General features: G+C 41.4%; 1 protein-coding gene across 1 annotated transcript in view; it reads right to left on the minus strand.

Moving 5' to 3' along the window:
* The window catches only part of NPEPPS (aminopeptidase puromycin sensitive), a 1,948,381-nt gene that overhangs the window by 303,008 nt on the left and 1,618,781 nt on the right, over nucleotides 1-26,592 (minus strand). The window contains exon 24 of the mRNA XM_044054968.1: nucleotides 10,204-10,359. Coding sequence (XP_043910903.1) covers nucleotides 10,204-10,359 — 156 coding nt within the window. The remainder of the gene's footprint in view (nucleotides 1-10,203; nucleotides 10,360-26,592) is intronic.

A 26,592-nucleotide genomic window follows, 5' to 3' on the forward strand; every position in this document is an offset into this window, starting at 1 on the left:
AAAGTAAAGTTTCTTTTTTCAACAACTTTTCTTTAATGCATGAAACTTCACCCCATGAAACCTTCATTTTTTTGCAGAATGCATCCTTGTAAACAATCTGATTTAGCATTGTGTGCAGTTATGAAATGTTGTCCCAAAGGACTATTTTACAATTTTTAATGTCCCTTATATGTTCTTGCATACGCGTTTTAAAAGCTCTTCCCGTTTCTCCTATATAATATAGGTTACAGCTACATCTGACGGCATAAATTACTTCTTCTGTACCATATGTATAAAGATCTCTAGGGATGAATCTGACACCATTTATTTTTGGAAAAGCTGCCACAACAGGTCTACACATGGAACACTTTTTACAAGCCATGGTTCCTATTTTTTTGTCCTTTACACTAGGGTATATGGTAATTTCAGGTGGTATAAAACAATTATGTACCACCATATCCCCAAGTTTCTACTTCTTCAATTAGAACAAATATTTCAACTCTATCATTAATTATCATTTTCCAATATTTTTTAACTTCCCTAACCATAGCTTCTGTCAGAACATTGAAAGTTGTTACAAAATAAACTTCTCTATCGCCCCCTATAGACTTTGTTTTACTTATTTTTACCTCTTCTCCTTGTTTCATTATAATTTCCATTTCCTTCACCTTTCTTTAAGGCACTATTATGTCTATTTATTGTTCCATATCTACATTCCTTTATCTTATTCTTGGATTCTTCCATTTGTTTATTATACCCCCTCCTTATAAATATACTTTGTTTTAAGTAGTTCACCTTCAAAAACATCATCAGAACTACATAATCTGTTAAGTCTTGAAAACTCATTATATGGCAGTTCAGCTATAAGATTGGTTTGGATGACTAGTGCCATATATAGAAAGGCATTATTCTGGCCAAATTTCTTATGCACTGTTGTTTCTAAGCCATTAATATATATATCCAAAAACGTAACTTTCTTACCCATTTGTCATTTCAAACTTTGCCATCACAATATTTGTATACATGGGGGCAAAAGCTGCCTTCACTGCAGCGCCTTGCAGCTGATGGTAAATTTCACTGTTAAACAGAAAAGTTATTTTTTAAACAGAAATCTGTTAACTTGATTATAAAGTGGGTTAGTTGACAATCACCCAAGAAATATCCTAATGCTTCAATACCATTATTATGCCTTATGTTAATATACAGGCTCTTAACATCCAGGCAAAGCCAATACATGTTATCATTCCAAACTTCTTTTCTGATTTTACATAGAAAATCTTGGCTGTCCTTAATAAATGAAGGTAAAGCAAACACGCAAGTTTTTAAATACTCATGCTACAAGATGCATATATTCTTTAGAAAATATTTTTCAGCTGACACTATTGGTCTACCACTCATGTTCACTAAACCTTTGTGCAACTTTGGTAGACAGTAAAACTCTGCAATACATGTGTTTTCTGTACTTCATCTTTCGGCTTTTTCCTGGTTAGGGGTAGCCACAGCGGATCACCTGTCCGCTCATGATTGGCAGTGGAGTTTTACGGTGTCGAGTTGCCAGCCCAGCGCCCAACCTCCCACAGAAGGCACACACACACGCGCACTCACTCCTAGGGCCAATTTAGTGTGTCCAATCCACCTAAAGCATGTCTTTGGGATGTGGGAGGAAAGTGGAGCACCTGGAGGAAACCCACGCAACCACAGGAAGGACATGCAGACTCCGTACAGAAGGCACCCTAGCCAAGGATCCAACCGGAGAACCTCTTGCTGTGAGGCGGCAACGCTAACCGCTGCACCACCATGGCTGCCCCACATGTTTTCTGTACTAAACTTTTTAAAATCCTTCTTAAAATATCCTAGGGGTAAACTTTTCTGAATCAAAACTTCATATTCTGTTATAGCTTTTTCATATTGTTTTACATTACATTTTTCATACACTTTTTCAGCCCTCAAATGAGCAAGACACATTTCAGCATATTGCACATGATTTAATATTACTACTTGATTTCCTTCATCAGATCTTTTAATTACTAAACTTCTATCTGCACACAATGCTTTTAAAGCCATCCATTCATTTTTTGTCAGGCTATAAGATAAACTTTGTTTTTCACTTTCAAAGTCTATGCATAACTTTTCAACAACAAAATTTAATGTCATAATAAAACTTTGTATATTAACATTTACAAACAGTGGAATGAACTTTGATTTAACCCCTATAGCTTCAGTATTCAAATTACTATAGGCATTAATTTCATCATCAAACAAATCAATTTCATCTGAAATACATGAATAAAAAGATTCATTATACCTTTCATTAAAACTATTGTCAGCATTTTCCAAATGATTAACATTTGATTCCCACTCTGCCTATTAAAATAATTAAATGCAACTTTCTACTCAATTGAAATAATTCACTTTTTACTACATGTAACCTAGGCAAAGCCTTAGGTATAAATTTTAACCCCAAGTTTAAAACAGAAGTTGCCATTTCTGGCACATCCATACCTGGCAAATTTAGCACCAACTTTTGAATAAAAGTATCACTGTGGTTATTTCCACTTAGTCCTCATTCTAATATTTGTTGTGAATGCGGTTTCTACCCTTTCCCCAGTCATTTCTGTTCTTTTTCTTCCCCTGGTAACGATTTCCTGACTCATTCCGAAACAGATTGTTAAAGTCACTTGAATTTTGGGTTGTTGGTAAAGGTGGATATTCCTCAGCATCAAATTCTCCTTCAGCAGTACAATCTGTTTCCTCAAAAGTAGCAAAAGACACAGAAGCTTTAACTGGTGTGTTTCTTTGATTTGTAGCTCCACCATGTGTTCATGCCAGTCTATTGCGTTTGTGTTTCCATAGAAACACCGTTTCATTGTTATAATCCCTAATGTCCCTTGTGATTTTATTGCTTTTTTCTTTCCACAAGTTCATTCTCCAAAGTAATACATTTTTTATTTATATCCCCCAGTAATTCATCCATTTTAGAACCACTGAGGCGCTTTTGTAGGTCGGAGCTAACCCGTTTAGCTTCCTCTTTTAATTTTTGTTGTTTTAGCAAATCTTTTTCTATGAGAATTTTCACCCATTCCATTGCACAATGATGTGCCGCTGCTAACCACCTTTGTTTGAACAACAAATCTTCCTTACTTGTTGAATCAAAAGGTGTAGTGGGGGATCTGAATGCCCTTAATCCCCTCGGAGCTATATCTAATTCCACATACCTTTTCAGGCACAAAATGTTTAAATGTGTATTAGTTTCTTTCCATAGCAAGCACTCCAATTTCTCACACAGTTCCTGGACTTGAGCAGGAAAAATTTCCTCCACTGGAACTCACCATCTGGAATCGATTATTAAAGCGTCGTCCATGCTCATCTTCATACAGCGGCAGATGTAGTTTCAGCAGTCTTAACGGATGTTGTTTTTTCATTTCTGGGAAGAATATAGTGCTCCATAGACCACTGTGAGCCTTCTCAAGCATCCTCTCCCAAAATTCTAGGGACACTGTTGTCAGGGTCCATTGCCATAAATCCAAACAGAAGCAAAAATACAAATACCACAGTAGAAAATCACGGACAAAAGACGCAAAACAGCAGTCACAGCAATTTAATACAAACTTAGAGCTTCGGCACCAAGCCTTCAATGAGTTTTTCTAAACAAAATTAAAGATCTCAGGGAGGAGAAACAGGCTTCCTGGGAAGCCTAGTATGAAGGATGCCTGACAAACTTAACAGGATGTATGGTTTTAGGAAGCGATGAGAAAAAATAACCACTGCTCACGATTGTTTTTACGGGGAATCTGACTCTCACACTGGTATTTACTCTTCTTGGATGACATGAAACCCCACAAGCAACAATAATAAAGATAAGATCAAAAAACCCCAACAGGGCACTTATCTGAGATGGCTTGGTGAACCAGCAACAGAATGGGTGTTCAGACCGACGATCAAGAGATGGTATTCGGACTGGCGACAAAGCAGTTCTAAGGATGGTACATCCAGATGTCCCCTTTATGCCCTATACTACATGAGGAGCATACGTGTGATGTACAGTGCACCTTAAAGAAAACCAAATGCTCTGGTATACTGACCAGATGTTGGGCTACCCTTGTCAGGGGATGCTTATTGTAATGAATACTGCAACAGTGTGTCTATTGATGTCCTTCCACTTTAATGAGGCAATATTCTTCTTAGCTTGAAAATTTAGGGGAAAACACTGGTAGATGAATGGCCTGATTTAAATCGTTTTCTGGTACCACCTTAACTGGAAAGCAGGATCTGTTCCAACAAACCCTGCCTTTATGCAAAAACAAAAATGGAGAAACTGCCGTAAGGGCTTGAAGTTCACACACCTGTCTGGTAGAACAATGCTGCAAGGAAGCTTAAGGCTCAAAAAAAAGCCTGGGTCAATTTCTCCAAAACAAAATTAAGGTCTCAGGTAGGAGAGAAGCTTCTTGGGAGGTCACCTTTAAAAACTGACCTCAAATCTAGAGGCTAAAGTGGGTGCTAGAGGCAGGCAAGCAGAAATAGCTGACAAGTGGGCCTTAGAAGAATAAGCCAACCCAGCACTGAGCAGTTCACACAGATAAAGAACCAAAGGAACATCCACAGAAAGTGGATCCAGGTTACGAGAAAGACACCAAACAGAAAATGTCTTCCATTTGAACAGGAAGAATTTCCTAGTAGTTGACTTCTTGGCCTCCTGCAGGACCCTAAGCACTTTCTCAGAAAAAAGGTGTCGATATGGAATCAAAATCCTATCACACACATTACCAGCTGAAGAGTGGACAGGTGGGGAAGGATGACTGATCTCGTCATGTGCGAGTAAGGTCCACCCTGTGAGGTAACTTGTAATGACTGCCCCCCTGGCCTAATGCAGAAAAGGGAACCAATGCTGTCTGGGCCAAAAGGGAGTCTCCAGTAAGATCTTGGGAGCATTCTACCTTTTTTATCCTGTTTTATCTTGAACAAGGCTACTGGAAAGACAGGGAGGGGAGGGAAGGCATAAAGAAACATCCTCTTTCAGGAAAAAGAGAGGGCGTCCACCTTCCAGACCAGAGGACATGGGGCACTGGCACAAAAAAGAGGAAGTTGTCTGGTCAGAGGAGAGGTAAATAAGATCAACTTGAGGAGTACCCCCAATGGTGGACAATGTCCAGAAACACATCTGTGGGAAGCATCCACTTGTGGGATTGTGATAGGAACCTTCTCAGAGAATCTGCCACAATGTTCTGACCCGAGTGAATGCAAACTGCCTAAAGCATCATTTGATACTGGACAGCTAGCTCCCACATGAAGTGTTAACCTGTACAGGAGATAAGGCCTTGCATACCCTAGCTTGCTGACATACCACAGTGATGTGGGCATTGTCTGCAAGTACCTTGAAGGGTAGTGGAGTGAAGAGGATGAAATGCTTGATGAGCCAACAGAACAGCTATCATTTCTGACACTGATGTGGTCTTTCTTTTGTTGAGGTGACCAGAAGCCCTGCACTTTTAGACAGCCAAAGGAAGCGCCCCATTCACATCTAAAATGTCTGTGAACAGCTTCTGGGTGAGGAGTGAAGGATGAAAAGAAAGCCCAGGATTGAGTGACAACTGCCAAATCCAACAATGAAATTTCAGCTTGAGGCATGGAAGAGGAGGGACTAAGATATCTAGAAGCCAAACTGACTTTACAAACCAGTGAAGTTTTCTCACGTGGATTTTGGCTAGAGAGAGCAAAGGAATGGTGGGGGCCATAAATCCCAGAGCTCTCTGAAATTCTCTGGCTATAACTGAGGCCAGAAGAAGGGATTTAAAAAAGGCAATGAGAGTTGAGGCCTTGGGAGGAGGCGGGGATGCCAGCACTGGAAGAGTCTGGATCCTGCATCCCAGAAACACACGATCCTGTGAAGCAGTCAGGAAGGACTTTTGGAAATTTACCAGTGATCTCCAGCCTTTGCAGGATAGAGATGTCAAAGTGAAGATGCTGCAGAAGAACCTCTGCACAGGAGGCCTGAAAACGTAGGTTGTTTAGGTAGGGAAAGACCTGTACCCCCCCCCCCCCCCGGCTGCAAAAAGTAATCACAGGAGCGAGGCATTTGGTGAATACCTGGGACAGTTCAGAGGCCAAAGGGCAAAGAAAAGAACTGAAAATGCCAAGCAGCAGCAGATAAACATAAAAACATCCTGAAAAGGGGACGGACAGGAATATGACGATAAGCATAAGCATCCTTGAGGTCCAGAGAAACTAGAAAAGCTTGAGGAAACAGCAGAGGAAATAAAATCTGAAGGAATAGCATTCAAAAGGAAAGGTGCTTAGATGAGAGAGATCAAGAATTGGTCCCAAAGTACCTTCTTTCCTGGGGACCAGAAACATTCTGGAATAAAACCCCTGTTTCCTCTGAGAAGCTTTTACTTCCTGAACAGCTCCCCAAATTAAATAACCCTGAAGTACTTCTGGGAAAAAGCTAATTGTTCTCAAGGGGGCTGAGAAATGCCCAAGAAAGGGGGTAAAGTTTTCCAGTCCATGTAGTACTCTAGGTGAATGATGGACCGAACCCAGAAACCTTCAATAATTTAACAGGAAGGGACAGAGAAATATTAACAAAAAAAGGAATGTATCTGAGAACAGGATAGTCAAACAGCACCTGGTTTTGGCAGGAAAAGGAGATTTCTGAGCTAAAGGAGTCTGGATAACTAACAGGAGGAGCCCTTCTACCACCCTTCTTACCTTTGGAAGGAGGGGGAGACTGCCTACAGACAAAGGCCAGCTTATTAGGGCAATTACTTTGGAATTTTGATACAGGAGAAACAAAGATATGTTTTAGATCTTGTAAGGCCTCACTTTTCCTGAAGGGACATGAAGAATTCTGCAGCAACACAAAACAAATGTTTGTTATCCAGAGGAGCATCCATCAACTTAGCCTTAATATCGTCAAGCAAAGGCTGAGGCCGAAGCCAGGAATATCTACTTAGCACAGTACCAAAAGCAGCAGCCCTAGAAGCAGCATCATAACTGCAATTAATAGGGACTTCTCAGGTGGCTCACCATTATAATAAGGAGACAGCAGAAGTCTTACCCTCAGAATCAGGAAGGTCAAAAATAACCTGACAGGCCTGAGAAAGAAGATAAAGTGGATATAAAAGGTGTAATACATTTGTTGGGGGGGGGTGGAATAAAAAATGTACAATAAGCTGGTTGCATAAGTGTGCACACCCTTAAACTAATAATTTGTTGAAGCACCTTTTGATTTAATTACAGCATTCAGTCTTCTTGGGTAGGAGTCTATCAGCATGGCAAATATTTACCCACTCTTCCTTGCAAAAGCACTCCAAATCTGCGAGGGCATCTCTTGTGCACAGCCCTCTTCCAGTCACCCCACAGATTTTCTATTGGATTTAGGTCTGGGCTCTGGCTGGGTCACTCCAAAGCTTGAATTTTCTTCTGGTGAACCCATTCTTTTGTTGATTTGGATGTATGCTTGGGGTCATTGTCATGTTGAAAGATGAAATCCCTCTTCATCTTCAGCTTTCTAGCAGATGCCTGAAGGTTTTGGGCCAAAAGTGACTGGTATCTGGAACTGTTCATAATTCCCTCCACCTTGAATAAAGCCCCAGTTCAAGCTGAAGAAAAGCAACCCCAAAGCATGATACTGCCACCATCATGCTTCACCGTGGGGGTGGTGTTCTTTTGGTGAAGTGAAGTGTTGTTTTTGCGCCAAATGTACTTTTTGGAATCATGGCCAAAAAATTCAACCTTGGTCTCAGACCACAACACATTTTCCCAAATGCTTTTGCGAGACTTGATGTATTGCTTTGCAAATTTTAGCCTGGATGTTTTTATGTGTAAGAAAAAGCTTCCATCTTGCAAACCTACCCCATAGTCCAGACATATGGAGAATACGGGAGATAGTGGTCACATGTAGTACACAACCAGTACTTGCCAGACGTCCCTGCAGCTCCCTTCAGTGTTGCTGTAGGTCTTTTGGTAGCATCCCTGACCAGTTTTCATCTCGTCTTTTCATCAATTTTGGAGGAATGTCCAGTTCTTTGCAACGTGTTCCATGGTATATCCAATGCTGTGGAAATTTTTTTGTACCCTTCTCCTGACGGATACCTTTCAACAATGAGATCCCTCTGATGCTTTGTAAGCTCTCTGCGAACCATAGCTTTTGCTGTAGCAGACAACTGAGTAAATGTCAGGAAAATCCTACTAGGACAGCTGACCTTTATCTGGGGTTAATCAGAGTCTCTCTTATTGATGGCATGTGTGTACCCAAGAAGACTGAATGTTGTAATTAAATCAAAAGGTGCTTCAACAAAGTATTAGTTTAAGGGTGTGCACACTTATGCAACCACCTTATTTGTACATTTTTTTTTTAATATTTTTTCCCCCAACAGATTTGTTTTTCAATTGAATTGTACATGTTTATAGGTCACACTAAAGGTGGAAAAAGTTTTGAAATTATTTATTATGGTCTAATTTTTATATCACAAAAAAATGGCATTTTAACAGGAGTGTGTACACTTTTTATATCCACTGTACTATATCACTGTGGTGTTCTCTGTAAACATTTGTTACACTCCAGGGGACTACAGACAACTGAGTGTACTGAGCATAAGAGTGCCAACCATCTCTATTTTGATCGTGCGTTTGTCCATATTTTCTGTTCCAAAGATGCTGCATTTTTATCCGCACAGACTCTGCTCCCCAAGCAAAGTATGAGGAGATTTTTATTACAGACTGTGATGGAGCTGGAAGGGAAGATGGAAGACTGGGATTCGGATAAAACTGGTCTCTCCACCAAAGAATCTTACTTCTCACAAACCCCAAAACTGGTACCTGAAATGTCAGGGGATGCTGATGTTGGAAACATACTGATTTTAGGTACCAGTGAATTTTTCTCATGTGGAGTCTTACTGAAGGAATCGTGAGAATCATGGATGCCATAAGACCTAATATTCCAAGAAATCCCATTGCAAGACAACTATCTGAGTGGAAAAACCCAGATCTAAATACATAGGATTCATAGCAGATTACTAGGCTATCAGCCCGTAGGTCATTTTAAGCTTAGCTGTCTCAACCCAATGTAATACCATAGAAGCGCTAGTCAATACCGAAGATTGCATTTAATGATGACTGTCCATGTCCAGGAGGGTTGCAATTGTCCAGGTTCCTCTTGAACAGTATCATACAGGTGCTCTGTTTCACATGAACTGGTAAGCCAGTTCCAAAGACGTGGCAGTCGCTGGGATATTGTTCCTCCAGCATGTCCTATTTAAGTTGCAGGCCATATTTAAGTCACGGGAACAGATAGCCGTAGACCCATTTGACTTAGGATATACAGCAACTTCATTAGGTTTAGGTCTTAGACTGGTCTGTAGGCCAGGCATAAGTCTCCCCTAAGAAGTCTATATGATACCGAATATAGTGACAGGGACTTTAGTCGGTCGGAGTACAGATCAACTTTTTCCTGTGGAAGAAAAGCTCTTTAAACTGAGGCACACACACACACGCGCACTCACTCCTAGGGCCAATTTAGTGTGTCCAATCCACTAAGGAGGAATTAAACACGAATTTTGGATGGTCTCCTGGAACCCTACAGTGTGTATGAGATCTCTCTCCCAAGTGAAACTCCTGACATTCTGAAAAAAACTATGTAAGGAAAAAGTGAATACCTTGCAGTCTTGCAATAAGGTGTCACTGGATCTATACATTTTGTAATACGCTTAGAACAGTAGATAATCTAAAAAGGATTGCAGAGAACTGAAAGTGTAATCCAGGCACACACAACCTTACGAAACATTTGAAATGTGCAGCAACAGGAATGTGATAAGTATCTTTTAAATCCAAGGTCACCAGAAAACTTAAATGGGGAATGAGAGTTAACAGGTGTGAAGTAACATTAGTCTTCAATAATCTTTCTTTGGCACCTGAAACATTCTGTGAATAAAAACTTTCTGAGGAGAAGGGGCTCCTTCTGTCACCCAGAGTCATCAGATGCTGAATGACAGGAGGGAAAACAAGTTTGATCTGGAGGATGAAGAGGAATCCCTCGAAAAGGAGGTGAAATTCCCAGTGCTGTCCTGAATCACTTCCAGAACCCATTTGTCTGAAGGTATTTATTGCCAAAGACAGAAACAGAGGTTCAGATTCTGTCTTTGCACTGCTAACACCTCTTTCAAGTAGTCCTAAAAACTGTTCATCCAGACATGAAAAACTTATTTGTAGCCCTGGTAGTTTTATTACCTTTATAAGCCTTGCCATTAAGAATCCTCCTTGGTAGCGGCTATGTAGTTCATCCCAGTTTTGCTGAAGAAAGTTCCAGGCAGCTCTTTTTCCATGCATGCTTCCTCCTGCCACTCCACCAATTACTGAAACTGTATCCTGAGGGCGTACCTCTTCCTAAACAAAGAAAAAGAAATTGACTATTTCATTGCACAAGATGTGGGGTACCATATTACTGCTAGGAAACTTCAACAATCTCAGTATTGCATTACATCAACACAACCACCAGTTGTCTGCAAGAAACCACACGACTGCGGTACAGTTGCTGAGAGTAACGCACTTTATGTACTCCACACTACTGCTGTGTGAGTCAGGGCTGCCAGCAACTTGTTCAGCACTTCTGCTTAAAACAAAGTAACCTACAAACCATAATCACAATTCAAAGACAATGCCTTCAGGACTATGTAGGAAATGGCTGAATTAGTAAAGTAGGAACTAAATAAAGAGTACAGCACAAACTGTCAGTCACTTAAATACCTACTTGTAACATCAAGTGTTTAGGCAGTATCTTGGGAAAGATGACACTCCTCATAAACAATACAATTCTATCATATCAGGCAACCTGTTAAAGGATCCCAAGGTTCAACTTCTCTTCCATCTCAATATGGCATTATTTTCCCCACAAAGCTGCCATGCCAGCACATGCTGTGATTTCAAGCACTGAACTATAAGGGTAAGCTTAGCCCCTGTGCATGCTATTTTGTCCCAAGAATACTATTTGTAAATCAAAGAAAACACTGACAGACAATATGACATCTAAATTGTTAAATGTAATAAGTATTTTATGACTTGGAGATCTTCAAAATTCAACAAGCAAGGCTTGATGGCTGCTGACGCACAGTTGGATGGTGGAAAACACTTGAAATCACACCCACAGAGGATCCCCCTGTAGAGCAACTATCACGGTAAGAAAGTACAGCTATGAGTACATACATCATAAACAGATATAGTCAAGTAATGGAATCACAGCTATACCATTCTCACACAATGTGCAAATGTACACCTCAGGCAGACATCCGTTTTCCAGCCAAGGGTACTCATACCCCCAGACTAGGTACAGGGTTACCTCCCATTCTGTGGACATCATGAAGGAATAGTAACTAATGCCATTTTCTTTGTTGAAACAGGAAACCACCATCAAATAGGCCTAAACCGCCATCCTACCCAGGGCATCATGTGTCACAGTGAGCCTGAGCATGCAGGGAAATGACAGCAGCAACTATTTCCTCAGGTTGCGGCTGTAAGATAACTCAAATTATCCAAGGAGAGATGCAGTAATAATTTTGAACACTGAAGGTTCTGTGTACCTGCAGTATGTTCATCACAAGAATCACTGCTGTAGTGCAAGCATAATACACGGGACAACCAAGGAGTAAGAAGATTCTTAACTTGGGACATGGTTGGTGGGACACGGGATGCTTTTTAGGACAGCAAAGGCAAAAATCAGCCCAGTTTCTGAATGTCCCATTTAAAATACTTGAAGAATGGGTCAGCAGACGACCAAATGATCATCTGACAACTGGTCTAATACAAGGTATTTCTGAAGATGGTTGAGTGGCGGTAGTTGCTCCCTCGAATATGTCCAAACCTGGTCAGCTACATTCCTTCCACTGGGGTCACAGGACAGAAATTGATGCAAATTGTTAGTTGTTTTGAAGCAGTTTGTTGGATATGGCACTGCCCTGCTTTCCTTGCATAAAGGAGATACAGATCATCAATCATTTTAAACTATTCCAGTTGTCTGTTAATGTCCTTGGCATGCAGATTTCTCTCATCAGTGATCTGTGGACTGGGATAACAGGCAGCTGAAAGGATATCCAAGGACAGTTCTAAGACAACATTAAGCACATCAACCATTGTACTCTTAGCCAATCCTGTAAAAGAACCTCTGAAAGAAAGTTAATACCTCTGAAAATGATTGTAGCAGACAGACCCAGCCTGGTAGATATGGATATAAAATTCTTGCTTGAATTATACTAGAGGGATGGGAAACAAGAATAAGCTTAGAAAAGGAAAGAACAAAGCAGCAGATACAGAGTAGACGGGACTGACATGGCATAATGACTAGTTTAACATAGTTAGCAGCCACTGATACCTGGGATGAAGTTGCAGAATTCCAGCCATTCATCTAATTGAAGATTTAAGGTAGCTAAGGTTTTTTACACAGTAAAAGGTAGGGGTAGTTGGTGACAAAGTCCCCCATGAATCTGGACTTGTTGCTATAGTGGCATACAACTATATCTTTGCACTGGGCACCAATAGAGGAGCCTTTCCTTTTTTGAGGAAAAGGATGTTGTAGAAAGCAGGGCTTGACGGTTCAGAAGACAAGGCACAGATAACTTTGTAGGATTCTATAGGCAACTGAAAACAAAAGGGTTAAACAACTAGAGAAGGAAAGGTAATAGAGTGGGATGACACTAAGCAGAAGTTTGGACTGTGGGTTAGAAACTTCCTTCCTTACCAGAGACTGATAACAGCATTAAGGGAAAGAAAAAGGGCCAGGGATTGTTAAATGAAAGACCAGCTCTGGTAGTGTTTCAGTCAAGCCTACAACAGAAGTTACTGTTAAAAAAAAAGAATAATTAGTAGGGCATATAAAATACTGCATGATAAAAATCAATCACAGGAGATTAGAAAAAGACTGTGAAGACAGAAAGGAAAAACACTGTACAGAGGACATATGTATGGCTTCCATGTATGCAGCAATGCACACAAGGGTAAGGATTTTTTTCTTGGATGTGTTTGCATACTTATTTTTACATCCCATTCAAACTCAAAATATATTTTTTTCTCAGACAGGCAGCAAATGCTGGAAGCATAATGGGAAAGAGAAGAGCCTGTGAATGTTATTTTGGGAATTCAAGCTGTCATATTTAAATACTTTGTCAGAAATTGTAGAGCAAATGGCTGTAATTACGGGTACAAGTCTTCTAAGCTGGGATATAGGCTTTGAATTGTTCAGATATTATAAGGCCTTAAGTTTACAGCTAGTGACTACAAAAAAGTAATTATAAGAAAATGGGAATCAAAATCTAAACCATCTTTAACTGAAGTACTGAATATTGTAAGAGAGGAAAAAACTGAAGTGGGATCTTTACAAAAAGAAAGATGCAATAACACAGAATACATGGAATTCATGGCAACAATACACAGAGTAGCATCCAGGAGGAGTGAAATTTAAGGGAAGGCAGAGATTCAACAATTTATGTAATACCAGAGTGAATGAAAAGTTTAAATATATTCTGTGTGAAAATAAATGTAATATGGTTTGTTTCCCTTTTTATTACTGTATATATACCTATGTCATGTTTAATAAAGACGTTTAAAAAAAGCAAGGATAGGGCTTTTAGGACTTCTAAATAAATAATTCTTTAAATCTTAGGTTATTTTGGTTATAAAATACCAGGCTGTTTCTAGCTGGGAATGTGGTTTAGTACCCAACAAATGCAACAGTGTACTCCATGAGGAGGCCCAACGAGGACACAGTAAAGGAAAACTGGGACTGGCTTGGATCTGGATGAGATTCCACAGTAGATGACATAGCACAGGCAGAACTATTTTCTGACTACACTGGAGAGGTGTTGATTTAAAGACAGCTCATTGTCTAGGCAAGCTCCTAAATCCCTGATCAGTGCCAGTCTTAAGGTGGGTTCCACTTATAGGATACTGCGCAAGACTTTTACAAAAAGTGACTACTACACTACATTTCTTTGAATTTAGGGTGAGACTGTGGTCACAGTGCCAATTACTAGTGTGATTAAGACATTGACGGAGCATTAGTGAACCTGAGCAGGTATTCAGTGAATTTATTCAGCCAAAAAGGTTAGACTTTCCGAAAAAAAGATTCCAAAGAGGAGAGGGTCTGCTTTTTTTGGAGAGTACGACTAATTCGTACTCTTCAACTGCATGCTGTCTATAGCGAACTACTAAGGGACTGATGTTAAATTGGATTAGCTTATTTATGATACAAGACAAAATCATTCAGATGTTTTGGTTAATTTCAGAAGTGTGTGAACACAAAGTTCATCCAGGGCTTTGGTGAGTTTTTTGAAAAAACTAACCATTAAGAAGACACGATTATTCCTCAACAAAGCCAGACTACAAACAGTGTACAGTCCAGCAGACCTTGCACGTCCTTACTGACAATAAATCATTCCATGGCTTTGCAGACAAGTTATTTTATTTATTTACATTTGTTTACTCGGAAGGTCCAAATGGGCATAAGATGACCCATTTTAGCAGAAGTACAGTGATAATGAATATTAGAAAAGAAAAAAAATATGATAAAGTTTACAACGTCAATAAACATAATACAAGTAAAGAAGTCAATTCAGTTTACTAATGAATATAAATTGAATAGTCAGAAGTAGTGTGTGTTAATGTATGGAAAAGATTAAAGAGAAGGGAAAAGACAGGAAGAGATAGAGAGAGAGTAGTGAGCTGTAGCAGGAAGAAATAAAAGGCCAGTAACACACACACACACACACACACACACACAGAGGCCTGAATAATAAAGGATAGCAGAAACCAGTAACCAAACACAGGACGCAAGTGCAGAACCAGAAACATGCACTAATAAATAACCAATGTTGCATTTCATATCTGTCCCCAAAAGGACACACATAAATAAAGGTACAGCCTGAAGGTACTGTGCAAAAATTATATACTTGATATAAATCCATAAATAATAAACATACAAAAAACATCCAGTTAGCCAAGTGCTTTTGTCACAATATTTTCATGGACTTCCTCAGAACTAATTTGAAAGCCTGCCATAAATGAAGTTATATTAATTTCTTAGGCTATACGTAAAGAAACAAGTACCCAAAGTAAAGAACAGGAGAATAATAAACAATAGAAAGATTTTATAATGTAAATTTGACAACATAAAAAATAAGTTCAACTGTAGTTACAGGGGTAAGACTGAAAAAAGTACAGTTTTGTACCTACCATAAATGTAGATGTTCGAGTGTTCACACTGCTGCAGTCATTACACTTGGGTTATCCTGCCGTCAGGCAGTCCCGCAGTCGGCCAGAGTTCCAAAGTCTTGGTCCGGCGTCGGTTGCGGTCGCTTCTTCCCTGACATCAGTGCGCCAGGGGTATACAAGATGCATCCAACGCCATTTTCTTCAGTTTTTCTTGCCCCAGATGTCAGGTGCCCCCAAGTAGGTAGGCAATATATATTGCTAATAAAAAAATATACATATAAAATAAAAACAATAACTTCAGTTACAAGCAAATACACCACAAAGGTTGTATAGGATAGAAAGGTATAGATAAGTCCAGCTAGTTCAGAGGGGATGGAGGGAGGGTAACCTGGACTGCAGCAGTGTGAACACTCAAACATCTACATTTATGGTAGGTACAAAACTGTACTATGTTCATCGTGTTACACTGCTGCAGTCATTACACTTGGGTAGAATCCCAAAGCTAAGGTTGGGTTGGCTGGTCTATAAAGAGTTAGGATTGGCTATGAAGCCCTGCAGAACTGCAGTGGCAAATCCTGCTCTGGACTTAAAGAGGCAGATGGTAATGCTTGGTAAAGGTGTGCATTGAACTCCAAGTCGCAGCCTCCAAAATTTCCTTGGTAGGTACTCCTCTGAGAAAGGCTGTTGAAGTGGCTGTTGCCCTGGTGGAATGTGGCCTAATGTTATTTGGGACTGATTTTCCATGCTGTGTGTAGCAGTAACGAATACAGTGTCCTATCCATTTGGATATAGTCTGCTTTGAGATAGCCTTGCCTTGTGATCCTGCAGCATATGCTACAAACAGTTGCTCAGTTTTCTTGAAAGCTTTTGTTTTGTCCAAGTAGAAGCGTAGCTGCCTGTGTATGTCCAAAGAATGCAGAAGTTTCTCCCCTTTATTCTGGGGGTTTGGATAAAAAGTTGGCAAATGGATGGTTCTTGTCTGACTTTTAGGAGTACCTTTGAAAGGACAGTGGCGGGAAGGCATAAACCTTTAGGTTTTTCCAGCTGAACAAAAGAGCATCCACTTTCCATGCTTGTTTGTGATAACTGTGCAGAATTTTTGTAGCTGGCAATTCAGTGGGGAGGCAAAAAGATCTATGTCTGGGCATCCCCATTTTTACATTACCATGCTGAAGATTTGTGGATTCAATTTCCATTCATGAGGGTCCATGATATTTCTGCTTAGATAGTCTGCCAGAGTATTTTTCTTTCCTGGCAGGAATTGTGCTTGCAGGTGAACTTGATATGTTATAGCTGTGTTCCACAAGGTCATGGCTTGCCTGCATAGGGGATAAGAATGAGTGCCCCCTTGCTTGTTTATGTGTCACATTACTGTGGTGTTGTTTGTCTTTAATAATAATTGTCCTGGATGCAGAAGATCCTTGAAAGCTGTTAGGGCATTTTGAACAGCCAACATCTCTTTTTGATTGATGTGAAGATGCATCTGGTCTGTGGTCCACTTGCCTGAATGCATTTTCCTGCCATGTGTGCTCCCCAGGCATAATCCGAAGCATCTGTTGTTAGAGTCTGCCTGGCTGTGGGTAGGGTAAAAGGCTGACCCTTGTTTAGGTGACATGCCTGTGCCCACCATCGAAACTCCTGTTGTAGGCAGGGAATCATTGGTATTACTGCTTCTAAACTGTGAGAGTGTTGAGTCCAAACACTTTTTAGGTACCATTGTAATTTCCTCATATGCAGTCTGGCATATGGTATTAGTAGTATGCAGGATGCCATAAATCCCAGGGCCTGCAGAATTTTTCTTGCAGGGAGATGGGACTTTTTTGCCAGTAGTTGAAAATACTGAGTTAGTTGAACTTGTTTGTCTGGCGTGAGGTAAGCCATCTGGGCCGTTGTATTTAAGCTGGCACCCAGGAATATAATCTGTTGTGAGGGCACTAGTTTTGACTTCTTTTTGTTTACTGTGTACCCTAGAGAAATTAGCAACCTTTTTACAAACGCCAGATGCTGTAGAAAAATGTCCTTTGTCTCTGCTTGAATGAGGCAGTCATCCAGGTATGGATATATTTGAATTCCTTTTTGTCTGCAAAATGCAATTACTGGTGCCAGGCACTTTGTGAAGACCCTGGGCACAGTAGATAAGCCAAAGGGCAGTGCAGATAATTGGTAGTGCATTGTACCAGCTTTGAATCTGAGGTATCTTCTGCAATTTTGTCTGATAGGGACATGCAGGTATGCCTCTGAGGTCCAGAGTAACAAGCCAAGCCTTCTTGCCCAGCATGGGTAGAAGCTGCTGTAATGTCAACATTTTGAATTTCGGAATATCCAGATAAGTATTTAGAATTGAAAGGTCTAGTATGGGCCTCCAGGCCTTGTCCTTTCTGGGGACCAGGAAGAGTCTTGAGTAAAATCCTTGTCCTTGTTCCTGTTGTGGTACTTTCTGAATAGCTCTTACGTCCATGAGGGCTGAATTTTGTTTTTGTGCCTCTACCCATTGATTTTGTGGCAGGTCTGGCATTCCTTTTAGCCTTGGTAAAGTATGAAAGTGGAACCTGTAACCTTGAGACACAATATTCAGAACCCATTTGTCTTGGGTGATTGTTTGCTAGTTTTGAGAAAAAAGTGCTAGTTTTCCCCCTAAGGGGGCTTCCAAAAGGGAAGTGCTTGGCGTACGAAGGGGAAAGTCATTGTGACGGTTTCCTGTAAGGTTGAGACTTGTCCTCACCTCCTTTTGGGGTTGAGGTGCCCCACTGTCGTCTGTTTGAGCTTTGGGGTTGAGATCTGCCTCTTGGGCGTCTGTATCTGCCTCTCTGTGGCTTGTCTGACACTGGAAAGGAACAATTCTTTGTTGGCCAATTTCTGCTAAATCGAGGTGGCTGTACCTGTAAGAAATCCTTGACTATTTGCATAGACTTAGCTTTATCCTCCATTTTCTTTAACACCTCTGCCTTAACACCAAAGAAGGTATGATGCTGTAAAGGAGCATCCAATAATTTTGCCTTAACATAATCGGGTAAACTTTGTTCTTTTAACCAAGCATGTCTTTGAATCACAGAACCTGTAACTGCGGCTCTACAAGAGGCCTCTAAAGAATCAAAACCGCATTGTAGAGTATGTTTTCCCACCTGTTCAACTGCATACAATAAATCCTGCATTTCTTTACAATCAGGAGCCTCTGAGCTTGCAAGCATTTTCTGTTTTAACTGAGCCATTAAATATTGTTGGTACTTAAGCATGTGAAACTGGCAATTTAAAGCTCTTACTGCTAAAGTTGCAGAAGTGTATACTTTCTTCCCCCATCTATCCAAAGCTCTGGAATCTCTGTCAGAGGGTACTGGATTTTTTGCAATGGAAGCCTTAACCCCTTTTGGACCCTGGGAAATAGTTTCTGGATCAGCAGAAGGGTTTTTATAAAGAAACTTGTGAGAGTCAGGGACTCTATAATATCTATCTGGTTTGGCTGGTGCAGGGGGCAAAGAATCAGGAGATAAGGTGGATTCAGAGAACACATCATCCACAATATCTAGCACAGGCAGAATAGCCAGGGGCCTGTGCTGAGGTAATAAAAGGAAATCCCTGAGCCTTTTCTTGGATTCTGAGTAATCCTGACTTTCCCAATGGAAATGCTCCCTCATGGTACGTAAAGTTTCCCCAAAAGAATAATCCTCAGGAGGAGAGGCTGAAGGGATAGATTCTTCAGCATCAGAGTCCTCATGGGGGTAGAGAGTATCCCTGGTCTGAAGAGGAATCAGAGGAAATGGAAACCTGATCAGAGGAATCATAGTCTGTATCCTGCCTAGGCCTTTTCTCAGGAGGGGGATGGGAACCCCTGATTAGAGTAATGAGGTATTCGGCCATTTTAAGCATCTGTTTCTTAGGCATGGAGGACTGTCTTTAATGGTACTTTTGTCTTGGCTGTTGTTTTAATGGTAAGTTGTGAAGGTCTGAAAACACCCTCAGAAGCTGATGCCTGCTCAGCGGCTCCGGACCCATCTGAGGGATTAGTTTCCGTAGGCCCGATACCTTGAGTTTCCAGAGGCCTAGTTGTCTCCACGTGGGAGTCGGAGGCGGCCTGTGGCTCTGAGGTAGCGGGTGTCAGGGGCTGCGAAAGCGCCTCACTGAGAACTGGTGAACCGGCAACTGGCCTAGAAGAGGTTTTGTCATTGGTTTTGGACCTCGGATGCCTGTCTTTATCCTTGTTCCTTGCGTTTTTTTCGGTATTGCTGTCATCTGTTGATCTGACGGCATAGTATAATTGAACCTTCAGCCAAAGTAGTGCAAAGCAAAATCAAAATGTCTTTTTATAGTGCGTTTGTTAAATCTAGCACAAAACCGACAACTAGTGACGTCGTGATCAGGGCCTAGGCATGGAATACAGTAAGAGTGGAAGTCCTTATGAGGTATTTGCTTCCCACAAGAAATACAATTATTAACTTTTTCTGACATCGGTCTGAGGCAAGAAAAAAGTTTCCCCAACGGGGTACTTAGCTTTATTGAAGACTTCGGATCTGAAATTCGACTTCGAAAATCTCAGGGGTCGGCCGACCGTCACTTGCGAACTGCTTCTGCTTCGGGCACCGCACGGCAAGAAAGACTGAAGAAAATGGCGTCAGATGCATCTTATATACCCCTGGCGCACTGACATCAGGGAAGAAGCGACAGCAACCGACGCCGGACCAAGACTTTGGAACTCTGGCCGACTGCGGGACCGTCTGACGGAAGGATAACCCAAGTGTAATGACTGCAGCAGTGTAACACGATGAACATCCCTAATATGACTGGAGGATAACAGTCTTTGTGGAGAAGGGTCTGTCCTGAATAGTGAAGACTGATGGGTGTACAGTTACCTTGATCAGCAGAGGGCAATGCCCTTACAAAGGAAGAGCACTATGGAGTTTCCCCATTCTTCATGTACATATCTTGTATGGAAACCTGGACTGAACATGTTTAGAAGAGGCTTACCTTGGTAATGCCCTTGCGCCTTTTTTTTAAAGAAACATCTTTATTAAATCATCACTTATGATATAGGTAATGACACCTACCCTGACTAAAACGAACCACACTAACGTAACCTTAGTTGCAAACATTATACATAAACCATACTGCCATAATTTTAGTTGCAAACTTTATACATCACTTACAATCTATCTAGTCACTGTCAGTCAAACATTACTTAGCTCATTCAAATCCTGCCTTCTTTTACACCTCATTCCTCCTCTGCATATACTGTTCTCACAGTTCCCACGTTTCCATGTAACTTGCTCCAACACCCCTCCAAAGATCTAAATTCCATTGGTTCATCTCGGTTACTACAGTCGTCACCACTTCCAGTAAAGTTGGCTCAGACTTTCATTTCCATTTTCTAGTAACTGCTTTATTGGCAGCCACAAAAACTAGACTCAGTATGGCCTTACTATGTCTAGACAATTCTGATTCTGTATCATAGCTCAAAAAAATGTTTTCTTACTTGCACCAATTTGCTCACCTAGTATCTCTGACAGAGTGGTCTGCAGGGAATCTAAGTCTGCCAACTCGTTACACTCCCAGAAAATGTGTTCCCAATTACCTCTTTCTTCCTTATCACACCTCCAGAATTTGCTGTCTACCAGATAAACAACTCTTGGGAGTATAAAAATACCTATGTAAACACTTCCAAGCAAAGATCCTGAATCTTCTAGGCTTTGTTGCATATTTAAAAAAACAGAGGTAATCCAGAGGGCTGAAGTGAATTCTGGTATCCCACCTATGACCCAGAGGGTGACAGGACTAACAAGAAACAAGAGTATAAAGGATTAGTCCAGATAAAAAATCACTTCAGCTAGCAGATCTAGGAGATCCTCCCTGTGGCAGGAATAAAGACACCTTGTTCTAATAAGAAAACTAGTCTATCTAGCTGCTTAACTGAATAAACTACTGGAAACTTCAAGGTGTCTTATTCTTCCCACAGTGAAGATATGTGAGAGAGAGAGAGAGAGAGAGAGAGAGAGTCTCTCCTATATCTGCTAACTAAAGTGATTTTTATTTGGACTAATCCTTTATAATGTTTCTTTGTTGCATATTTGGGAGACATACATACATCCCTCCATTGTTTCTTTGTGAAATACTTATCCCATCTCTCAAAAAAATTTCCTTTTTAACCTCCTATGATTGATTCTTATAATTATCATGCAATATTTTGTATGCTGTACTAATTTTTTAACAGCAGCTTCTGTTCTAGATTCTACTAAAACCTCTATTGGTGCTGGACCATCACTTAGGACCCCCCTATTTTTCTTTGCCTATAGTCTGATATCAGTCCCTGACAAGGAAGGAAATTTCTAGCCTGCAGTCCAAATAAATACTTGCCCTCTTCCCATTCTATTACCCTTCCCTCTCTAATTATTTGCTCCCACTGCCTTAGTTCTTTCGCCAGTTTTCTCCAATAACATCCAGCCCCCTTTTGCCTATTATCTGCATCCCTAATTGTAGTTGTCTCCCATCGGCAGAATCTCCTTTTTCCATTCCCATGTTGGCTTAGTTCTTCGAATACTTTCTGCTACTTTATGAATATAATATTCTGTATGGTTATTGTTATTCTCAAGGATCTGCATCCACTGTTTCACCATCATTCCTTTCCACTTTGAATTGTAGGTTTCTGCTTCTGCTATGCATAGGAACCTTAAGTGTGTTGCTCTGAAGTACCCCTTCAAATCAGGTAATGCCAAACTGCTGTGTTCAAATGAAGACCCAGTTTATCCCACTTGACTCTTGCTGTCTTGCCCCTCCCAAATAAAATCCTTCAGCTCTATTATTTGCTATCCACAACTTCTGTGGTTGATAAAAATATGCCTGACCTGTGTATAAAACTAAACAGACTAAAAATATTTTAACTGCTTGTATCTTGCTATCCATATCCATATAACACAGCTTCCAATTTCTCAGTTTTTGTATTATCTTTTGTTTAGTCTCTTCTCACATATCTTTACCTGCCAATACTTCTAAGTACTCCATTTTATCATGTCCCCATAAACATGGGGATTGGTGAACCAATTCATGTGTGGGTACATAATTTACAGCTATCGCCTTTGTTTCATTTTCATTAATTTTGTACACCTAAAAGATATGAAACGGTCTAAAAATGTCCACAGCACTGAAATGTCCTCTTCTGGTTTCATCGGGTATAAAATATTATCTGGAAATACAGCCAGCTTTTCTTCACTACTATACCATTCAATTCCTTGAAATACCAAAGGGGAATTCCTCTGCTCAAAAATAAATTATCCGAGAGGAACCCACCCACTTTAATTTTCGCCTCTGATCACAGGAGGTTACGAGGCTAATGGCCTTAGGGCCCTTACAAGCCTAGCCAAGTACAACTCATGTTCCCAAAAATATCAAGGTATTAAGGGGAACTAAATCAACAACTACTGCCCCTGTCAAATAGAGAACCAGGTGAAACTCATGGGGTGAATTTGCAGTTTCCCATCCAATCATTCAAATTACACTTAAATAGGATCAGCGGTGGGCTCTGTTTCACCTGACATGGAAGTTTGTTCCACAGGAGAGGTAATCTCTGTGAGATATATATCTATCCAACAAGTCTTGTTGATGTCGCATACTAGGTTGAGTTCCTTAGAGTGAGTGCATCTTGCACCCATTTGATTTACGAATGTGCAGCATTTCCATTACAGCAGGATCTGACACTAATTTACATGCAAGGCAGAGGCCACCTCTGTGTAGTCTGCAAGACACAGAGTATAGTGACAGTGATTTCAGTCAGTCAATGTAGGACATACTGAAGACCCTGAATTTTCTTTGTAAGAAACCTTCAAGGTCTTTCCAGTTGCTGCTGGTGCCTGGTAAGGTACATACTAAAAGTAGAATTATACTCTATTATTGGCCTAAGTGAGGAGTACAGGGGGGTTATAACCTCTTTTGTTCTGGATGCAATGCCCTTACTTATGAGGTGGGAAATGTATAAAGCCTTTCTTACCACTTTGGAGATGTGGTGGTCAAAGGAAAGGTTGCTGTCAAACTGTGTGCCCAAATCTCAAACCACTGATTGCGTGCTTAGGGTGTTATTAATGTGGTAATCTGCAGGGACGTTGCCCTTGATGATGGAGATAATAATGCATTTTTTTGTATTGAGTTTTAGCTTATGACTTTGACACTAGTCATTTGTCTGTGCAAGTCCCTCTTATAGAATGCTGACATCATTTGGGGACTTGACTGCACCCAGTTTTCAGTCATCAGCAAACTTTGTCAGAGATAGCCTTTTCTTTTAGCCTGTACACCTGAGAAGTAGATTCCAAACCCAGCACTGATACCTGTGGACCACCACTGGTTACCGGTCTGCTGGTGCAGGTAGAGTCACTTTTTTGACTGTGTGCATCTATTGAGGAGCCAGTTTGCAACCCATCTAACATATGGGTTGATCTCCAACTGGGTGAGTTTATCAATGATGCCCAAGTGGAGAACAGTGTCAAAGGCCTTGGCCAGGACCAGGTAGGGTGTATGCATGGATATGCCTTCGTTTAGGGTTTTGGTGACTGTCTCAAAGTCATCCACCAAGTTCAAGATGTAGGATCTCCATTTAACGAAGCCAAACTGTGTCTGGTCGAGTGTCTGGAGGTCTCCTATATCTTTGTTGCTAAGATCCATGATTATTCTTTTCATAGCGTTGCAGATTAGGCTGGTCAGGCTTATTGGTCTATAGTTCCCAGGGTTTGTAGAGGTGCCTCCTTTATGTAATTGGATGACTTTTGCAGTCTTCCATTCAGCAGGTACAAAACCAGTGCTTAGACTGTGGTTAACAGTACCCATCAGTGCAGCTAGTTCCTGTATTAATCCATTTAGAATGCAGCCTGGGATATTATCAGGTTCCATACAGGCTGTGTTTTTGGATTTAGAGAGAGCATTTACAACCTGCTCCTTACTAGAGATGGAGGGCAGATGGTAGGGATGCTTTGGGAGATCTGTGGCGGGAATAAGGGGGAGAAGTTTTCACTGAACCTGTCAGCTAGCAGGTTGGCTATTTCTGCGGGTTCAATATATGTAGTGCCATTAAAGAATAGTTGTGTAAAATCATACCATAATCATAGATGTCCTTCTCTTCCATGTTGCAGTATTCTTGTTGTGGTATTTCCCGCCTCAGGCGACCCATATGTCTGCTCCTATACAAAAGCTTCAGCTTGGCTGTTGCAGCTGCGTGGGACGTTACACGTAGGGCCACAAACCAGGGGCCTTAAATGTGATGTCTGCACGCACAGACCTCAAACTTGAAAGCCCAGCAGAAGGTGTAGAAGGCCCAAGCAGGAGGAGATGTCAGGCATAGGGCCATGGAGCCCTTATGTGGTTTTTCATAAGTCCCCAGGGTAGGATATAGGATACCAGGGCCCTAAGGGTATGCTGGACTGAGTAAGAGAAGGAGAAGGGTGCTTTTGGTGTGTATGAAGGAATACTGCAACATGGAAGAGAAGGAGATCTATGGTTATGGTAAGATTTTACACAATTATTTTATGTCGTATTCCTATGTTGCAGTATTCTTGTTGTGGGAGAGTACTACACCTCAGTTGGAAGGAAGGGTAGCGGATGAAGAGGCTGATTCGACAAAGCTCTCTAGGATTGCCCTGGTAAATCCTGCCCATGCTCTGGAGACATTGTCTAACTTGTAGTGTTTGGTGAAAGTGTGAATGGTGGACCATGTCGCTGCTTCCATAATGGAAGCAGTGTCCAGGCCTTTGAGAAAGGCTTTGGAGGCTGCCATTGCCCTGGTGGAATGAGCTTTTACCCCCAATGGGTGTTTTTTGCCATGGTGTGAGTAACAGAGGCAAATGGCTTTCCTGATCCAACAGGTGATGGTTTGTTTGGAGACTGCCTTCCCCAGGGCCCTGGGGTGGAAAGAAACAGAGTTGATTGGATTTTTCTAATAGATTTTGTTTTGTCTAGGTAAAATCACGTCCCCTTCACTGGTGGGAGAGGGGTAGAATGTGGGTAGGTGAATAGATTGGTTTAATGACAAATCGTTGACCACCGTAACCATGAACGAGGGATTAGTTCTTAGTGTTACCCTGTCCTTGTGGAAAGTAGTATGGGGGGCAGGCCATTAAGGCCTGTAGGTCTGACACCCTTCTGGCTGAAGTTATGGCCACTAGCAGTACAGTTTTTCATGTACATATCTGTAGAGTAGCTGTCCCTGCAGGTTTGATTGGGTACTGGGTTAGCTTTTCCAGAATGAAGTTAAGGTCCCAGGGTGGTGGGATGGGCTTTCTTGGAGGCCTAATGTGCAAGACCCCTTTTAAGAAAAGTTTAACATCTAGCCTGGCTAGTAAGGGAGGGTCTAGTGGTAGGCAGGCTGAGATTGCTGAAAGGAGAATTTTTACTGAAGAATATGAAAGTCCGCCTTTTACTAGTCGACACACACATGCAAGAACTAGGGAGGGATCTGCAATGCATGGGTCCCTTCCCTTGTCCAGTCACCATTTTGAAAATCTTTCCCATTTAGCTAGGTATGATTTTCTTGTAGTAGGTTTCTTGGCCTCCCTTAGGACTGAAAGCATGTCCTTTGAGTAATAGTGCCTGAAGGGAATTAAAAGTTTATCACCCACAGTGTCAGAGACATCTGCAAGTGTGGGTGGATGAGGGTTCCCTTTTGTTGTGTCAGAAGGTCCACTTTGTGGGGTAACTTGCGGTGATTGCCCTTGGCTAGATTGTGAAGTAGGGGGAACCAGTGCTGCCTTGGCCAGTAGGGAGTCGCAACAAGATTTTTGGTTTGTCTCTCTTGATTTTCAGGAGGACTTCCTGAATTAGTGGGAAGAGGGGAAAGGCATATAGAAACTTCCCCTTCCAAGAAATGCTGAAAGCGTCTACTCTCCAAGCTAGTGGGGAGTAGGTCTTGGTGCAGAAGGTCTGCAATTGTCTGTTCTGGGGGGAGGCAAAGAGGTCTATTTGAGGAGTGCCCCACTGATGGACAATGTCTAGTAAGACAGTCCTGTCCAGCATCCATTCGTGTTGTGGACAGGATGTCCTGCTTAGAAGGTCTGCTTGTCTGTTGTCCTGCGAGGGGATACAGGATGCCTGCAGGGACAAGTTGCGGCAAAAGGCTAGATCCCATATCAGTAAGGTTAGTCTGCACAGGTGGTATGCCTTTGTTTCTCTGTTTATTGAGGTACCACATAACTGTGGTGTTGTCTGTAATTATTTGGAGAACACCTGATAGTAGCAGGGGACTGAAGATTTCCAGAGCCAGGAGGACTGCTGTCATTTCTCTCATATTGATGTGTTTGGCCTTTAACGAATGGTGCCAAGTTGCTTGAACCCTGTAGGATACCAAACTGGCTTCCCAACCAGTCTGATTCATCTGTATGCATAACCTGGGTTGGGAGAGAGAGCTGGAGGGGAAGACCGGGGTTTAGCTGGACTTGCTGACTCCACCAGTTGACCTCC

Source organism: Protopterus annectens, chromosome 13.part0 (assembly GCF_019279795.1).
Source record: "Protopterus annectens isolate FY-2018-M chromosome 13.part0, PAN1.0, whole genome shotgun sequence".
NCBI classification, from domain to species: domain Eukaryota; kingdom Metazoa; phylum Chordata; order Ceratodontiformes; family Protopteridae; genus Protopterus; species Protopterus annectens.